Genomic DNA, 16,598 nt, shown 5'->3' with positions numbered 1-16,598 from the left:
TGGAACGGCCACCCTCTGCTGTCATTTGTGTGTGTGTCTGTGTGTATGTGCGCATGTGTGAATGTGTGTGTGTGTGCTGCTGATGGTCTGTGCGCATGTACACACTGCAACACTTGCTGTCGAGTGACCAAACTAGGAAGAGGGCAAGAGGGACGACCGGCTAACAGAAACACAACAGAGATCTGACCAGAGTCCAAACCCAAATCAGTCAGTGTATCTGTGTTTGTCTAGTCAATGATACTGTACTGTGCATGCTAAAATCTTTGCATGTGAAGAACAGTATGTGCAGCAGTCTACAGTTGCTCTTGTTTGTGTGTGTGTGTGTGTGTTGTGTGTGTGTGTGTGTGTGTGCGCGCATATGTGCGTGCGTGTGTCTGTGTGTCTACATTTACGTGTATATGCTGAAAATAAACACAGGTTACATCACTCCCTGTGACCCTGCAGCACATCTAGCCCCGCCCCTCTTAAAAGAGGTCTGACCAGACAAACTCTCTCATTGGCTGGGATGTTGCAGGCCAGTTGAGGTAATAATGGCAACCCGGTTTTATTTAGACCACTATTCACATTGCAACACCACCATGAATAGTTTATACTCTATGCTAGAAATACCTATGAGGACATTAAATAAGTAAGTAGCTGCACCCAAGTGAATTTATCAGCCTTTTAAATGACCATCAAGGTAAACTGTTATTGTAAAAAAAAAAAAAAAAAAGAAGTGAACAAAGAACCAAGTATCTAAATGCAAATCAGAGCATATGTTTCAGAATGTGATCACTAAGCATATGGTGGTGGTCCATAACGTGGGGCTTGTTGGGATATAAACCCGAAACCGTTTAAGCTACCTCCTGAAACAACAAGGCCTTTATTAAGGTCTCAGTCTGGCTTGGTCCCAAGGGGGTCGGACCCCAGGATTCCACTGTTGTTTATATGCCTCGATGTGTGTGTGTGTGTGTGTGCGTGTGTGTGTGTGTGTGTGTGTGCCTGTGTGCGTGTGTGTGTATATGTCTTGGACAGAGATGTACAGCTGCCCCGTTGTCCAGTTCCACACAAACTCATCTCAGCTGTTCAAAATCATCACTAAGTGTCATCTGACACACACACACACACACACACACACACAAAGACCCACATATGGACAGGTCTGGCTCATTCATCCCTCTACACAAATGTTGGTGATAAATCCTCTGTGATAGAATGTGCAAGTGTGCGGCTATTTTCTTCCTAAAACAACTCACTCATTGTCCACATAGACCACCAGGACCTCAAGACCTCGGGATTCTAGAAACTCGAATCTAGAACTCAATGAAATAACATTTAAATTCTAAAGAATCTAAGAAGAATTCTAAGAATTGAAAAATTTAAAGGTCCAGTGCAATGAGAATTGCATTTCTCTATTTCATGGTATAAATTAACAAAGGACTCTCCCTCCGGTTGTCAACAAAATCAAAAGGATGTCACCTCCACACAAGTTTTAATGATTGTTCTGATTGGTTGACAGTATGCATAGTTAATGAGATGCTCCATATAGTCTGTCAGACAATAGCCAGCCAGCTACTTGCCAAACTAGCCAAAATCTCTGTGCCTCCATTGTCGCTGGTTGCCAAAGAACACTGGATATTTGTTTCCCAAAGATAGAAATATTGTCATGCAGTGGAAGGTTAGACTCTCATTCAGTCCTACAAGCTTTGTACCATCTAACCATCAAAAAAATCATTACACTGGATCATTAGATATTGCTTAGAAAATAAAATAATACAAGTTTCTCTGGGTTCTTATATGGAAGCTTTAAGTGAGGCAAGACATCTAGGAAGAATGAAACAGAGCAGCAACAAATCTCAACTGTCATTATTAAAAGGAAACAACTTACACACACTGGACCATACGACACACACACACACACACACACACACACACACACACACACAGAGCCTCACAGGTAAATACACTCATTGGCCACTGTTTATTAAAGGCTAACCCTCTGAAACGGACAGAATGTGAATTAACAGCATCCTCTGAGAGGCTGACAAGTGCTACATTCCTAACATCCTATTACTGAGAGTATCCTGCCGCCACACTGCTGCTGGGTCACCGGAGTTATACACACACAATCACAAATTCACACACACACACGCACACATACAAACACGCATACGCACACACACAAATGTGCAGTCAAACCAACACGTACAAACTCATAAAAGACGCATGCAGAAACACTGATCTGGGCATGAGGGATTGTCACCTTTCCGACTGACATTCCTCCTCCAGTGTGCCAGAGGGGGCTGTGCTGGAAGGTTAGAAGGGCACTATGGGTGGCAGCGGGTGGAGCAAAGAGAGAGGCGGAGGGTGGATGGAGGGCAGAATCACAAATTTGGCATGTCACATGGTCAAACAGGGAAGATTTACGACTGATCAGGTTCCACATCGGCCGCATGGTGTTGTGGCCTCAGAATGCCAGGTATGGGAGTGAGATCAGACTCCAGCTTTAGTTCGTACACCCTTTCTGGCAACTGCGCCCACTGTGGCCGGCTGAAGATGGCGGTGTCATCCGTGGTTGGTGAGGGGGACACGGTCGTTCTTTCTCTGGCCTTTTACATCTTCCTGGGTGTGTGGATTTAGATGCCTCTGAATCTCCAGGGTAGCCTTCTCATGGCATGCATGCAAGTGTACATGCAGAGTCTAGCGTTTCAGCAAATGCTGGCAAGGCTATAGTGAGACATGAGTGAGAGGGGTAGAAGTACCGTGTTCAAGGGAAAAAAGGAGGGAACAGTGGCAGAGAGAGACGTACTCAAACTGATAGAGACTTGGGGTGGGATTAGTTTAACAAATAAAAAAAGATATGGATGCAGGAGCAAAACAAATCAGGGACAATCACTGCAAAAAAAACCAAGACAGATCCCCTTCTTTCTCTCTCTTTATTTCTCCCTCTACAGTCGGGGAGCCATGATTTACTCACCGGTGACATCATGGAGACCACAGCTATTTTTATTGGCTGGTAAATGGCCAGCTCTTCTCCACGCTACGCCACCTGTCCAATCCGCTCCAGTCAACAAGCCCCTGGGAAAAAAGTCAAGCACCCAAAAATGATTGAGAGTTGAAAGGAGGAATATGATACATGCATGCCATGCTACTGTCCTGGGCATGTTTCACAAGTTAGATGTCTTGTCGCTGCTACTGCTTTGCAATCCCCTATTTGCCAGTGTTATTCACATACTGGGTGCATCCAATGAGAACATTCCACCATGTTCACCCCATAATTAAAATCTCACTCTTATACACACTTCTATGTCTTGTTCTGTGGTTCTAGTAACGTCACTCAGGAGGACACACTTTGGAAATTGTGCACATGAATTTTAAATATAATACCCACCTGTTGAAGCAGCCTCATGATCTACACTATGCTCCGCTCCCATGTCCTCCCCCAAGGGGTTTCAGTGTGTGCGTGTGTGTGTGTGTGTGTCCAAGGGTGGGGTTATTCCTGGCCCTGTGTCCTGTGTTCTTAGGTGCCATTCGGTCACATGCCATCTGACCAACCCTTGGCCCTGAAAAACGATAAGTAGCCGGAGGGGGATCATCATATAACCCCCCGGCCCTGCATGATGTCAGCTCTTAGCATTCTGATAGGCCCGTTTAGGGAACTGTAAACTGGCGAAGAGGGAAAAGAATGACAGCAAACAATACCACTGCCCCAGATACAAGATGGAAGTGTTGATTAAAGAAACACATTAAAATATATGATTAGTTGAGGTGTCAGTACATATTTTTTATTGTTGATAGCTTTCAGTAGGCATGCACAAAATGCTAATAGTGGAAATCTGCCTAATTGCCTCTGTTTACAAAGACATCCAAAAGTCTTGTCAGACAAAAGAAATGATAGACATAGAAAATCTAATATGTTCTGTTTTGATGTAAGCAGGGATTTTGAATGAGGAGGTATAGTTGGTTTATAAAGGCTGACTCAAACTAAGAAGATATAAGACACTTCTCATTAGCCTCAGAATGGCCAAAGCTTGGTTTGATATAGGTGACAACAGCACTTCACAAATGAATAGCCTATACATCACAATTTAACACCCATGAGAGGATCTGCTAATGAGATGTCTTTCAATGTGTGTGTGTGTGTGTGTGTGTGTGTGTGTGTGTGTGTGTAAAGTGCTAGAATTCCTTTTAGAATGATTCATAATAAGATAAATGGGAAAGTCCTGAATGGTCATGTGTGATAATTGCACATCACACAGAGGCACACACATAGTCTACTCTTGACCTCACTTCACTCATAAATTCTTGACAGTGACGAGGAGTCCACCTTGTGGCATGGGCATGAAATGGCACGCTGAAAGGAAACATGCTGCCAATTAGGCAAGAATGCTGTCTCAAACACCTGCTCTCTGTCTAATGGGAAATACCTGGTATTGAAATTTGTTTTCATATAGCCTACCTTACTATATTTTCCCATATTGCCAGACACAGAGGAGAAGAGTTTTGTCATTTGTGATGCCTCACCATGCAGAGCTCCACTGACAATGAATTGGAAAGCATAGAAATGTGATTGTAACAATAACAATAAAGAGAAAAAATAACAATAAAAAAGATTTAAACGACTAAAATGTGATTGTGTTAGCATACAAATGATTTTCTGGGGAAAAAGTGTTACCACTACTATTTAATAAACTTCAAGCAGCTCAAAAAAGTTATAAAAAACGATAAAAGTTATCAATATTAAAGAGCAGTTAATGGGATGCTGACGAGGTTTTTGTTTTGATTTAACATGGATATCATACATTGACTTTAGATACTTCTGTTAATAATACCCAACGAGTAAACTGGGTTCCTCCACGCCACTGGGGGGCGCATGTCCGTTGTAAATAAATGCCATCGTGGGTTGACGAGGGCCGCCCAGCCATGTTGAGGAGTCTGTCAAGCAAATTGCAGCCCGCCATTGTGTAGAAACCAGGCTCTGTAGAGAGATAGGGGCACTTGGTTAAACTCTTCAATAGCTAGATAATTTCTACACCCTGCCGCTTTTATTTAGAAACAAATATAGTTACACAGGCTCCAGGGGGGGAAAGACATGTCAGCCAGCCGCCTTCTTGAACAGGTAAAGAGAGGCACTTTCTGAACATTTACGAGGGCCAAATTCTCAGCATCGCGACGGCTAGCGAGGATAGCTTAGCACAGAGGCAGCGGCTCTGGCTCATAGTGCAGTAGGCCTGACCACCTGCTAAAGGGACTGACTGGTGAAAATATATCTCTTCATCTATTTTTTCCCCTTCCTCTCTTCTCATAAATCAAACCTTCATGAATCACCTGGACCCAATCCAGAGACCGAAAGGCCAAGCAAATAAAGGTAAGAACAAATCTTAGCTAACATTATCGACTTGTGTTGAGTGAATGCGGATCTTTTGCGTGCGGTGCGCTTTGAAAATCTTGCGTGCGCTGATGCGATAGTATCCTAGCTTGTTAGCAAACAGGCGAATCTATTGCTGGCTATATTTAACTATTTTCACCGTTAATTGCTCCCGCGCTGAACCAAGGCAACACATTATGTGCTTTTACGTTGTATTCTACTGTTTTTCAACCCATTACCTACTGCCCGTGAGCTTCCTTTACAGCCATGAAATGGCTCTCGTGAGGTGAGTTCTCAGTTAGCTAACAGTTGGCTAGCTAACGTTAGATGGCAACATGATACACGCCAGCATCCTTTTCCTGGTTTTATTTGCAACGTTTTATACTGCACTGACAGGTTTGACAGTAAACTCCCATCACTTAAAGTCTCTTTATATTGGCCACTCTGAAACATTCTTATAATGCTACGCTAAAAACATACATTTTACAGATACCAGCCTAGCAAGCTGGTTACCCAGCTAACGTTAGCCAAGTCCGTCATGATGAAAGGACTCTTGGCGCTCGTTAACATGGAGACGCTGCGCATTGCATGTAGCTAACCAGCTAGCTAGCGCGCTAACGTTAGCTGGTTGCTACCCTAACCTGAAAATGACACGTCTTCCGACATGCTTTTCCTGTATCCAAATGAGACTCTTGCTTACTCGTTAAATTGCCGTTCAGATCGGGTAGCTCATAAACACGCTTCACTGTTGTTTGCTGCCTGTGTGAACTTAAATGAGGCTGCCCAACGTTGCCTTATCCGAAAAGCTTTGAACGAACCTCATGTCATTCATAACAATATACCCGAAGACACTCCTGAACTCCTGATCACTTTTCACAAGACACTTAAGACTTAATTTAAGCTATATTTATCAGTAACCTCCTCTGTAGATCAACTCAGATATGCTACGTGGTACTTTATCTAGATTTTGGAGGGCGCCCGCTGTGAATATCTTTTCATATGAGAGATAATTGCTGCCACTATCTAACCAATGCCACGGAAAGTTGATATGTCAGGGGCTGATTCATCTTATTGTGTAAGTTCACGCTGTGTAATTAGCACGTTGACCAGTTGTAGTGTGTGATGTCTTATCATTCTTAGCTTTGTGGCTTTTCCTGTGAAACTCATAAATAATTGCAGGGAGTGGTAGTGATGATTATGTAATGGGTGATGATGATGAAGAATGACTAGATAATGCACCAGCATTATGTATCTCACCACTTAATCTCTGGTATCATACAAACTTTTATGCCTCTGTTCACATCACTGTATTTCTCTTTCAGTGCAAAACGGAGCTGTGACCCAAAAGGATACTTTGAATGATGATGAGTTCGAGCCTTACCTGAATACTCAGGCCAGACAGGTAAGATTTATCAACTCGACTGTGCATAAAGGTGGCAGTCTTTCTTACAATTCATCAATGACTTATGTACTCTCATAACAATTTTCCATTTAACAACTAAGCAAAGGATTCTACAACTTTAAATCATCCAGTATTGGCTTGACTGTGACATTTGTGAAATTATACGGTGAAATATTATAGCTTGATTGTACCAGTTATTAGGACATCTTTACTAATATTTATTTGCTCCAACTTCTGCACAGTCTCATCTTAAAGCTTACATTTCTTTTTAACCCAGTCTCCCCTTCATCTACATCTCACTCAAGATTGAAGCAGAGTTTATAGGCGAAATTAATATGGTATCAGAACTCACACCTTGATTTCACCTGTTCACTCTTTTTATATGAAGGGTTTGTGGATCTATTTTTTTGTAGAATTATTTTAGGTAAATCAACACAAAAGCTTAGTTCTTCAAATCAGTAGCATCTGTGCAGTTGTACTTATAGTGTTGCTCAAAGTCCCAAACTATTGAGGAGGTTTTATTGTTATGTTCTTACCTAGTTTGTAATTCAAGTAATAGGATACTGGAGAATAAGATGCCGATCCTGTTGAACAGCTTTCACAGTTAATAGTGTTATTTAGAGTTCCTGAGCAGACATGGGTCAAATAATTATTTGAAGTACTCCTCAGTTTTTTAGTCAACCTCAAGTGCCAGGTCTGTGGGGTTTCCCTTTTAGTACAATACTGTTTTCAGTTGTGTCCATTAGTGGCATGTTATTTTGATGCTAGTGACTCCATAGCTAAACCCACCAATAAATGGGATATGGTGTTTACATGCCAGAATATACTAATATCGTCGTATCCCAGCTAGAATATTCAAGATATGGGTTTATCCTGGTTATTGTAGTCGGGATATTGTGTCTAAATCATAAATGGAATTTTTTGAATATCCCAAATATAAATGGAATATTAATGTGCATGTAAACACACTCAATCAGTGTGAGACGATACCCCCAAAGCTTTTTGACCAGCTTCAGTAGTTCTTTATGCCTGAATGTTGAACAGAAGTTCATCATTCAATTCCAATAAGCCTTACAGTTAATTACAGATGGTTTGCCCTCAAGGGATTTGTTGGTCTGGCTTTTTTTTAACAACTGAAGGAAATTTCTCTGCCAGAAGATTAATGGGCACACTTTTAAACTCTTTTGATTAATGGCCTTTGATTGTTGCCTCTTAACTGTGCGGTAGATGGGGTTGCCCTGCTGTAGTAATGGACTTGCTGTCTGAGAAGTGGGTTGTAGAGGAAAAGAATGGAGCCCGTATGCTCCTCCAGTCAAAAGAATGCAGCATCCTTTTGTTCAAGAGACCATGTCACTTGTTTCCCCATACTTCAGTTCAGTTTTGTGCATTTAGAGGTTTAAGGGAGAAAAGTATGAGGAGGCTGAGGAAGCCACACCTTTTTTAGATGCATTGTGGTGTGGTGTATTTTTATTTTCATTTTTTTTTTTTGCATATTAAAATGAGCTGATATCTATGTCCATCTGTTATCTTGGTCAGACTTTTTCCATACTTACCAGACAGCAGCTTATCTGTTAACAGTTGATCTGTTTTAAGAAACTGTATCTACTTCCTCTTAAGAACTGTTTTTTTTTCCAACTTGTCACTAAAACATGATCTCTTTCTATCTAGAGCAATGCCTATACGGCCATGTCGGACTCGTACATGCCCAGCTACTACAGCCCCTCCATAGGATTTTCCTACTCCCTGAATGAGGCAGCATGGTCCACAGGTGGGGACCCTCCTATGCCTTACCTGGCCTCCTATGGACAGCTGAGCAATGGGGAGCCCCACTACCTCCCGGACGCTATGTTTGGCCAGCCAGGCCCCCTGGGGAGCAACCCTTTCCTGGGCCAGCACGGCTTCAACTTCTTCCCCAGTGGCATCGACTTCTCGGCATGGGGCAATAGCAGCTCTCAGGGACAGTCGGGGACACCGCAGAGCTCTGGCTACAGCAGCAGCTATGCCTATGCCCCCAGCTCGCTCGGGGGTGCCATGATCGATGGACAGTCCCCATTTGCCCCTGCTGCCAACGAGCCCCTCAACAAGGCACCTGGTATGAACAGCCTTGATCAGGGCATGGCAGGGCTTAAGATTGGCGGTGCTGCCCCTGGTGGTAGTGGGGACATGGCTCCTAAGGTCGTCGGCTCTGGCTTACCTGGTGGGGGTCCCCTTGGCCCTGTATCATCTGTAGGACCCCCCAGCATGCCCCCCGTCTCTATTGCCCCTGCCAAGCCTGCCTCATGGGCAGATATTGCCAGCAAGCCAGCCAAGCCTCAACCCAAGCTGAAAACCAAGGGTGGCATGGCCGGTGCCAATTTGCCTCCTCCGCCCATCAAACACAACATGGACATCGGCACTTGGGACAACAAGGGTACCATGCCTAAAGCTGCCACCCCTCAGCAGGTGCCCGCTATCCCCACCAACGGGCAGCCGCCCAATCAGGCCTCCCCCCAGCCCGGAGCTACTGCTGGGGGGACCCCACAACTGCCCCTCAGCAATGGACAGTTGGGCCCTCCTGTTGCCCAGATGGGGCAGCATCAGCTTCCACCCAATGGGCAGCCAGGGATGGCTCAGATGCCCCCACCTCCTCTCTCCCAGGGTCCCCCTCCTCCCCCAACCCAACAGCAGCAACCCTCTCAACCCACTCGCTGGGTCCCACCGCGGAACCGGGCCAATGGGTTTGGGGATGCCGGTGGGGGCGGTACAGGCCAGTCGCCTCCCACCTCTTCAGGTGTGGGAGTGGTTCCGGGGGTCCCCTCGGAGCCTCACCCAGTCTTGGAGAAGTTGCGAATGGTCAACAACTACAACCCCAAGGACTTTGACTGGAATCCCAAGCAGGGCCGCGTGTTCATCATCAAGAGCTACTCTGAGGACGACATCCACCGCTCCATCAAGTACAACATCTGGTGCAGCACGGAGCACGGCAACAAGAGGCTCGATACAGCTTACCGTTCACTGGGTGGCAAAGGCCCGCTTTATCTCCTTTTCAGCGTCAATGGGAGTGGCCACTTCTGTGGCGTCGCAGAGATGCGCTCGCCCGTGGACTACAACACATGTGCCGGCGTGTGGTCACAGGACAAGTGGAAGGGTCGCTTTGATGTGCGCTGGATCTTCGTTAAGGACGTTCCCAACAGCCAGCTGAGGCACATCCGACTGGAGAACAACGAGAACAAGCCAGTGACCAACTCTCGGGACACGCAGGAGGTGCCATTGGACAAGGCCAGGCAGGTGCTGAAGATCATCGCTGGATACAAACACACCACCTCCATCTTCGACGACTTCTCTCACTACGAGAAGCGCCAGGAGGAGGAGGAGTGTGTGAAAAAGGTAACAACAAATTATTGTCTTGAATGAAGTGAGTGATAAAATAAAGCAATGAAAAACCAAACTTTATCTGCTTTGGAAACTTGTGTTGAAAGAAATGCACTATATGAAGCCTGTTGTGATTTGTGCGCGCATTGTTGCTATTCACATTACTAAGGAATACAGGAGGATCTCTAGGGATTACAGTTGAATTGAGAGCACTTTGTCAGAACTCAGCATGATTGTACAAAGTAGGATATGATATTTTTTCCTCATCAGTTCATTATTGTGGTTTATTTTTCTTCCATGTTGTAGAAATCTTACATGTATTGCCCTGCTATAAAATAGAATGTCCCCTGACTCTGTAGAGTTGAGTAACACCAGAAAATCATTTTGCTTTTGATATTCACTCAAAGCTAATACTCATAAGATGAAAATCCTCTATTAATAATATATTCAATGTAATATTCAGTGTAATACATGAGAACATATTTGCTGATTGGTTTGCTTGTTGATACAGTTTGATAGCCTCTATTGTTCAGGGGTATGGGTCATATCTAAGTAGTAATATAATCAGTTGTGCAGCCTACTGAAGCTATGTGGAAATTATTTTTCATGCCTTACAATACGACTTACAATACACTGCAAGGTGCAACCTCAAAGCTGTGGTTTTAAATGAAAAGGCTTGGTTTATTTTCATGTTGAACTTTAAGCATCAATCAAAGGAATAAAGAAAGTAAGAACAAGTCTGTACTGCACAACACATTGAATGCAAATGATGCTTGTTTGCATTGCTCATGAATTTTTAATGGGCCAAAGTGAAAGCTTTGTCTAGTTGGGAACAGTTACTGATTAACAGTGGCACAGTGATGTCATGCACACCTGTATTACACATTCTGCCACCCTTTCCTTAATGGGTCCCTCTATACAGGCAAAAAATAGGCTAAGACAAATTAAAATGGGTTAGCTATCTTTCTAACCTCAACAGCATATGTTAATCTTCTGAAAATGGTCACAGTTTGCCCACTTGGTATTGGAGTGAGAACAAGTTCTACAACAGATTGTAGATGTTTATACATCTGAAAATGTGTTACATTTTAAACAGGTTTGTCCGAAGAATTTTTCATTCGTTTAGTTGGAACTCCATATTGACTCCAATGTGTCTTTATCTGTTGGAGGTATGCAGTAGAAGGAAAAAATATATGGCATGTTAAAGCCATAAATTGTGCTACTGAAAGGTTACTGTTGAGTGCCTGAAAGCCAGCGTACTTGAGCATGAGAAGAGGGGGAAAAGTGACTTGGCCGGTATCCTTAAAGACATTTTAAGTGTTTTATGTATGGCTACAGATTTAATAGGGAATAGCCTACATGGTTTATCTTTTTTTGCTTGCTTACTGAATGACACTAAACAGTGTGTTTGTAAGCAAACAAAGATGGTGACAATGCAGCTATGATTATACCACAATTAAGATATTGGTCATGTAAATACCTTAATCTAATTGATTACTAACGGCTAATTATTGAACTTGAAAGTTGTAATCAAATAGTTTTTTGATTTTGAGATGTGGAATACTGTTTTTTTTAATCACATTTTTCAGAGGCTTGTACAAACATGTATATGCATTGTCCAAGTAAACCCATCAGTTTTCAGGAGTTGCTCCTCTTGCCCAACTTGGTATTTAAGTTGTGAAATTGCTGATTTTTAGAACTATTTTCCTTATTTACACCCAGCCTTCACACCTCAAGTCTAAGCAACATGCAGAAAAGTTACTCACAACAATGAAATGGTTGGCTTCGTTTACAGCATATAGGTGTGGATTAACTCTGCCTCTCAGTATGTGATATTCCAAAAAAAATTTTGTTTTTTCTTTCACTCCACACAAATTTAATCAAATTATACTCTGGCAGATTTAGATCAATAATTGTGTATGTAAAGGCTGTTGGTGTTTTTACAAATGTCTGTATGATGACATCTGTAGGCAGAACTAGCTTAATTTTTCTGTGACCTGGTGTGGTTAATGTGAGATGGTCATACCTTGATCAATACCCTCTGCAACGCCAAAGTGTAGACTGCTCTATATGTATTGTTTTAGGCCTACACTTGTGGAACATTTGATTTGCACACGCTGAATATGTTTGTTTTTCATAAATCCTTAATTGTTCAGTCCACACTCAGTTCTCACCGTTTCTTGTGTGGCAGGTGGAGGTCCAAGGCAGCGAGCCATATCCCAGCAACCCAAGCAACAGGAGTCATTACAGGCTTCAGGTAACTCACCTCATGTCTGGCCATATCCTGAAGGAATCTATATATTATTTAATATATATGGGGAGAGTGCTGTTTGAAATCATTTTTAGATACACTCAGGGCTTGATTCTCACTCACAGAATGCTGTGTAGAAATCAAACATCTATATCTATTTTTCTGCGATTGCGTTTTACAGCGGGGCAAGAGTCGTTGAGCCCTGTTTATCAGAAAGTGTAAATAAAGTGGAAGGTAGGGGGAGCTATGCACAGTTGACTCATGGGAAGCAGAGCTTGTAAGGATCCAGGGAAGCTGTAGTCTGCAAATATGTTGGATGTTGTAATTTTGTACAGTATATAACTTATTGTTTGTCTGTTTCTGTGTGTGTGTCTGTTCTAGGAGCGCCAAGGACGAGTCAAGTAACAGTCAGCGCTTTGGGCAAAAGACTGCAATGGCCCCCCTTACCCCCTGTCCACCCCATCACATCCAGATCTCTAAGAAATTCTAATAGGGGTGAAGAATTAACCAAGGACAAAAAAAACTAAATGAAGACTTTCTTGATTTCTTTTGACTTTAAAGACTTACTTCGAACTTGTAGTAAAAAGAAAAGGAAACGAATATTCATAGGACTACAACTAAATGCATAGCATCCTTAGGTGAAATCTTTTTTGCCCCACCCCGTTCCACTACATATGCTTTTTTTTCTTTCCTTGTATGCCTCTTTTTCTTTTCCATTTTTTTTAATGAAAGGATTACCCTCTGTTTTTACAGTCCAAGAGCAAGTCTGTAATTCTCACACAAACACTCAAATCCAATAGAAATTTGTAGTGTTGGCTTACAGTAGAGTCCCAAAGTCAAGAATGGGCAGTTTGTCTCCTTTTCTTTGTAAACCCTCAACTCCCTGTCTTCTGAGAGAGCTCAAATCTTCCAGCCAGGACCCAGTGGAGTTTCCTCCTCAGTGGATGTTCATCGTAGGCGGGTGTCAACAGCACTCGCTCAAGAATTTGTTTCTTACATGCTTGCCATCTTTCGGTTACAAAGAGGACTACAGATATTCAGAATGGCCCTCTGCTTTTTTTTTTTGTCTTTTTGCGTGTGTTGGGCGGAGTGTGTCGAAGGTAGGATCTGGTGGAGGGGGAGAGGAAGAGTAGGGAAGGGAGTCATGAGTTTGAAAGCAGAAGAAATGTTAAGTTGATGAGCCTTGCTCAGTGTATAATTTTTATGGTGTACAAATTGGGGCCCTCTGTTCACAGTCTTTATTGGACTTATTTACCCTCTTTTTCTTTCTCTTGGACAAGTTCATTGTTGCTATGGGCTGCTTTCTTGTTTTTTTGTTTTTTCTCCTTCCTCCGTTTTCTAAAGACAGCGATGCGAGTGGCCTTGCCCCCACTCTTTCTATTAATCAGTTCAAAAGTAATAAATGTGGTATATTCAGCAGAACTGGTGTGCATTCCCCTTGTTTAACTGTGTAAAGCAGTTTTGTCATGCCGTGTGTCCGTGCATTCTTTTTTGTCTTCTTTTCTTTTTTTCCAAAAAGGGTATATGAATGAATGTTTAATTTCCTGGTAACCTACATACTCAACCCACCCACTCCCCAACCTGACTTGATTCTCACCAATCTCCTCTGCACTTCTAACCACTCTACTTAACACCCCCCCCCCCTTCTCCCCCGCACTCCCATCCTCCCATTTCTGACTGCTCAGCCAACCATACTATAATATCACAATCACAGCCTCCACCATTCTCTCAGAATGTCATTGTTGGTGAAAAAAAAAAAACGCAAGGTCCTCTTTCAAAACTACTGGCTTTTATCTGTGGCATAATAAAGATGCTCCACAAAGTGAAGTGTGGTTTTTTTTTTGTTTTTTTTTTGTCCTTACTGACACAGATGACCCTGCTGTATCTGACTGCTTGTTTTGATCTTTCTTTTGCCTACAGCTGACTGAACCCTAACAAAAATAATATTCTATTGGGAGTTACTACGCAATAATGAATAAAAGGTGACCTTATAATATTTTGATGGGTTTTTTATGTTGTATTCGGCTACTATAGAAGCTTCCATGGCAATTTTGTTTACCATAAGATATCTGGTCATTTTGCTGCAATATACCAGTATGTACTGTATATATTCCTCTAAAATTTGTTATAGAATTGTTCTAGTTGTTTTTTGTGTAAGGGAGTATAACCTGTACTCTCTGGACATGCAGCATCCTTTGGAAATGAGGTCACACTAGGCCGGGATGTGTTGACTTACACAATGGTTTGCTGAGTCAGGCCTGATTTATTGGATTTCAAAGGGATTTCACACTTGAATGGTAAGCAAATATATTAATGCACTCAATCACTACTGCTGTGTGAATGCCAGATACTGTTGTGCACAGCTGAAACCGATGTGAAAGTTGTGAGAATGTGATGTCCTGCGAAAATATTGTTGTGTTCCATGTATCTGTACTGCACACAAGCCCCCTGTAGGCTACAGGAAATGAACTACAATCCGCCATTTTCTATCCTGGGCAATGCGGGTGTACAAAACAAAACGGCCACACGAGGGCGACACGCCATTATTTATTGCTGTTCACTTTCCATCCTGACAGGAAGATAGGTAAAAAGAGCCGGGTGTTCATGCGCGAGAGCAGTGGTTCCCAAACTGAGATCCTCCAGCAAAATATGATCTACTTCAATTTCAGTTTTGATTATTATGATTATTGATTCATTTTCTGATCACTCTCCCCACCGATTATCGAAACAGATTAAAAATGTTTTATATGCGAGTCCCCGGGACAAAACCTTATGGGAGTATTTGGTCCAAAGCATATTGATCTGGTGGTCCTTCATATGAAAACATTGGAAACCCCCTATAGGCTATTTCTAAACTCCCAAAGAAGACGCAGTTACACCGCCAAGACATTGTGTTGGGAAATAAACAAATGGGAATTAAATGAGTCTTAATTTACCAAAGCATTTCAGATTAATTGTCACATGGAAGTTCTCAATAGATAGTGCTGTGGAAAAAAAAAATCCGCAATCAATGAGGTGGTCTTCATCTGAAGCAAGAATTGGTTTCCATTAGTTTACATTATGATATTAAAAAGTTTGACTGCTGGCCATTTTTATGAGTGAAAGTTGCGGTCCGAGGTTTCATTCATTCTCTCTCTAGAGCAGTGAGGTGCGGGCCTGGGCTATTACTTTAAAGGCGGATAAAACTGATGAAGCCATGCGTGTACAATAGGCTGCATTAGATAAAACTACAGAATAACATGCGCTGGTCTCACTGAGGAGCTACTACAATAATAATAATAATAATAATAATAATAATAATAATAATGATGATGATAATAATAGCCTAGTTTAATTTCACTGACAGGTTTGCAAAGTGTGGAGCTTATTGGTGCTGTTAGTTCGCCCGGGGTGATGAAATGGCAGCGATGGAAGGTCATGCAGGTTGCCTATTTTATTATATTTGCTTGTTCTAGAGAAACACTTGGGGGTTAGAGGTGGGGTGGCGGTGCTGACTGTGTAGACAGGGTGCTCAAGCTCTGGTTGAGTGGGAACAGGAGAACTGTGGGATATAATGGGGAGAATAGAGGGCCTGTAACTCTGCTTTTTGGGGAATGGGGTGAGGGAATAAGAGAGGGTTTGGAGAGGGAAGGGTGGAATGAATGTGTGTGTGTGTGTGTGTGTGTGTGTGTGTGTGTGTGTGTGTGTGTGTGTGTGTGTGTGTGTGTGTGTTGGGGGGCGGGGGTCGACGGCACGTGCCCTGTCTGCGTTTGGGTGCGTGGAAAACATGCCGCCTGAGGGGATCTCCAGTGACCCTTATCTGCGCGTCTCTGGGGACGCCTTTAGCCCCTCCTGGGATGCAAATGAAAGGCCGTAACAGAGAGACAGATACAGCCACCGAGACGATGGAGGAGAAGAAAGGAAATGGGACCATAGGGAGAAAGTGGGGGGTTGAAGGAGAGGAGGAGAGGAGAGGAGGGGAGGGGAGGAGGTCAGCGCTCACATCTTAGAGCTGAATGGATGGAAGAGAAGGAAAGAAATAAAAAAAAAACTTGCCCTGTGGTCAGAGGCAAAATATGATGACGGCGGTGTAGTGTGTGTGTGTGTGTGCGCGCGTGTGTGTTTGAGTGAGTGCGTGCCCGTGCGTTTAAGGGGGGAACTTTTAAGCTTAATTATTTGTTTCATGTGCAGAACGTAGATACCGTTCACTAAACACATGAGAGGCACTCGAATTATCATATCAGTGATAATCCGCCGTAATGTCTGCA

The 16,598-nt window shown here is 42.9% G+C and overlaps 1 protein-coding gene across 3 annotated transcripts; it reads left to right on the top strand.

Annotated features, from left to right (window-relative positions):
* Positions 1–4,946: 4,946 nt before the first annotated feature.
* Positions 4,947–14,313, top strand: ythdf2 (YTH N6-methyladenosine RNA binding protein F2). Of its 3 annotated transcripts, XM_071528105.1 has the most exons (6): positions 4,947–5,098; positions 5,323–5,347; positions 6,670–6,749; positions 8,418–10,115; positions 12,292–12,357; positions 12,733–14,313. In XM_071528105.1, the coding sequence occupies exons 1-6, from the start codon at positions 5,072–5,074 to the stop codon at positions 12,754–12,756; spliced, it is 1,920 nt and encodes a 639-aa protein (XP_071384206.1). In that variant the 5' UTR covers positions 4,947–5,071; the 3' UTR covers positions 12,757–14,313. The 3 variants fall into 3 exon arrangements, with proteins under 3 accessions (XP_071384206.1, XP_071384208.1, XP_071384207.1); XM_071528107.1 differs by lacking the exon at positions 12,292–12,357; XM_071528106.1 differs by having other exon boundaries at positions 4,961–5,347.
* Positions 14,314–16,598: the final 2,285 nt, after the last annotated feature.

Source organism: Centroberyx affinis, unplaced genomic scaffold (assembly GCF_046629955.1).
Source record: "Centroberyx affinis isolate AG114_WGS23_722 - 3 ecotype Tasmania unplaced genomic scaffold, CSIRO-AGI_Caff_v1 ptg001619l_1, whole genome shotgun sequence".
Lineage (NCBI taxonomy): Eukaryota > Metazoa > Chordata > Actinopteri > Beryciformes > Berycidae > Centroberyx > Centroberyx affinis.
The sequence above is the reverse complement of the archived record's forward strand: the minus strand, read 5'-3'. Positions and strand labels throughout refer to the sequence as shown.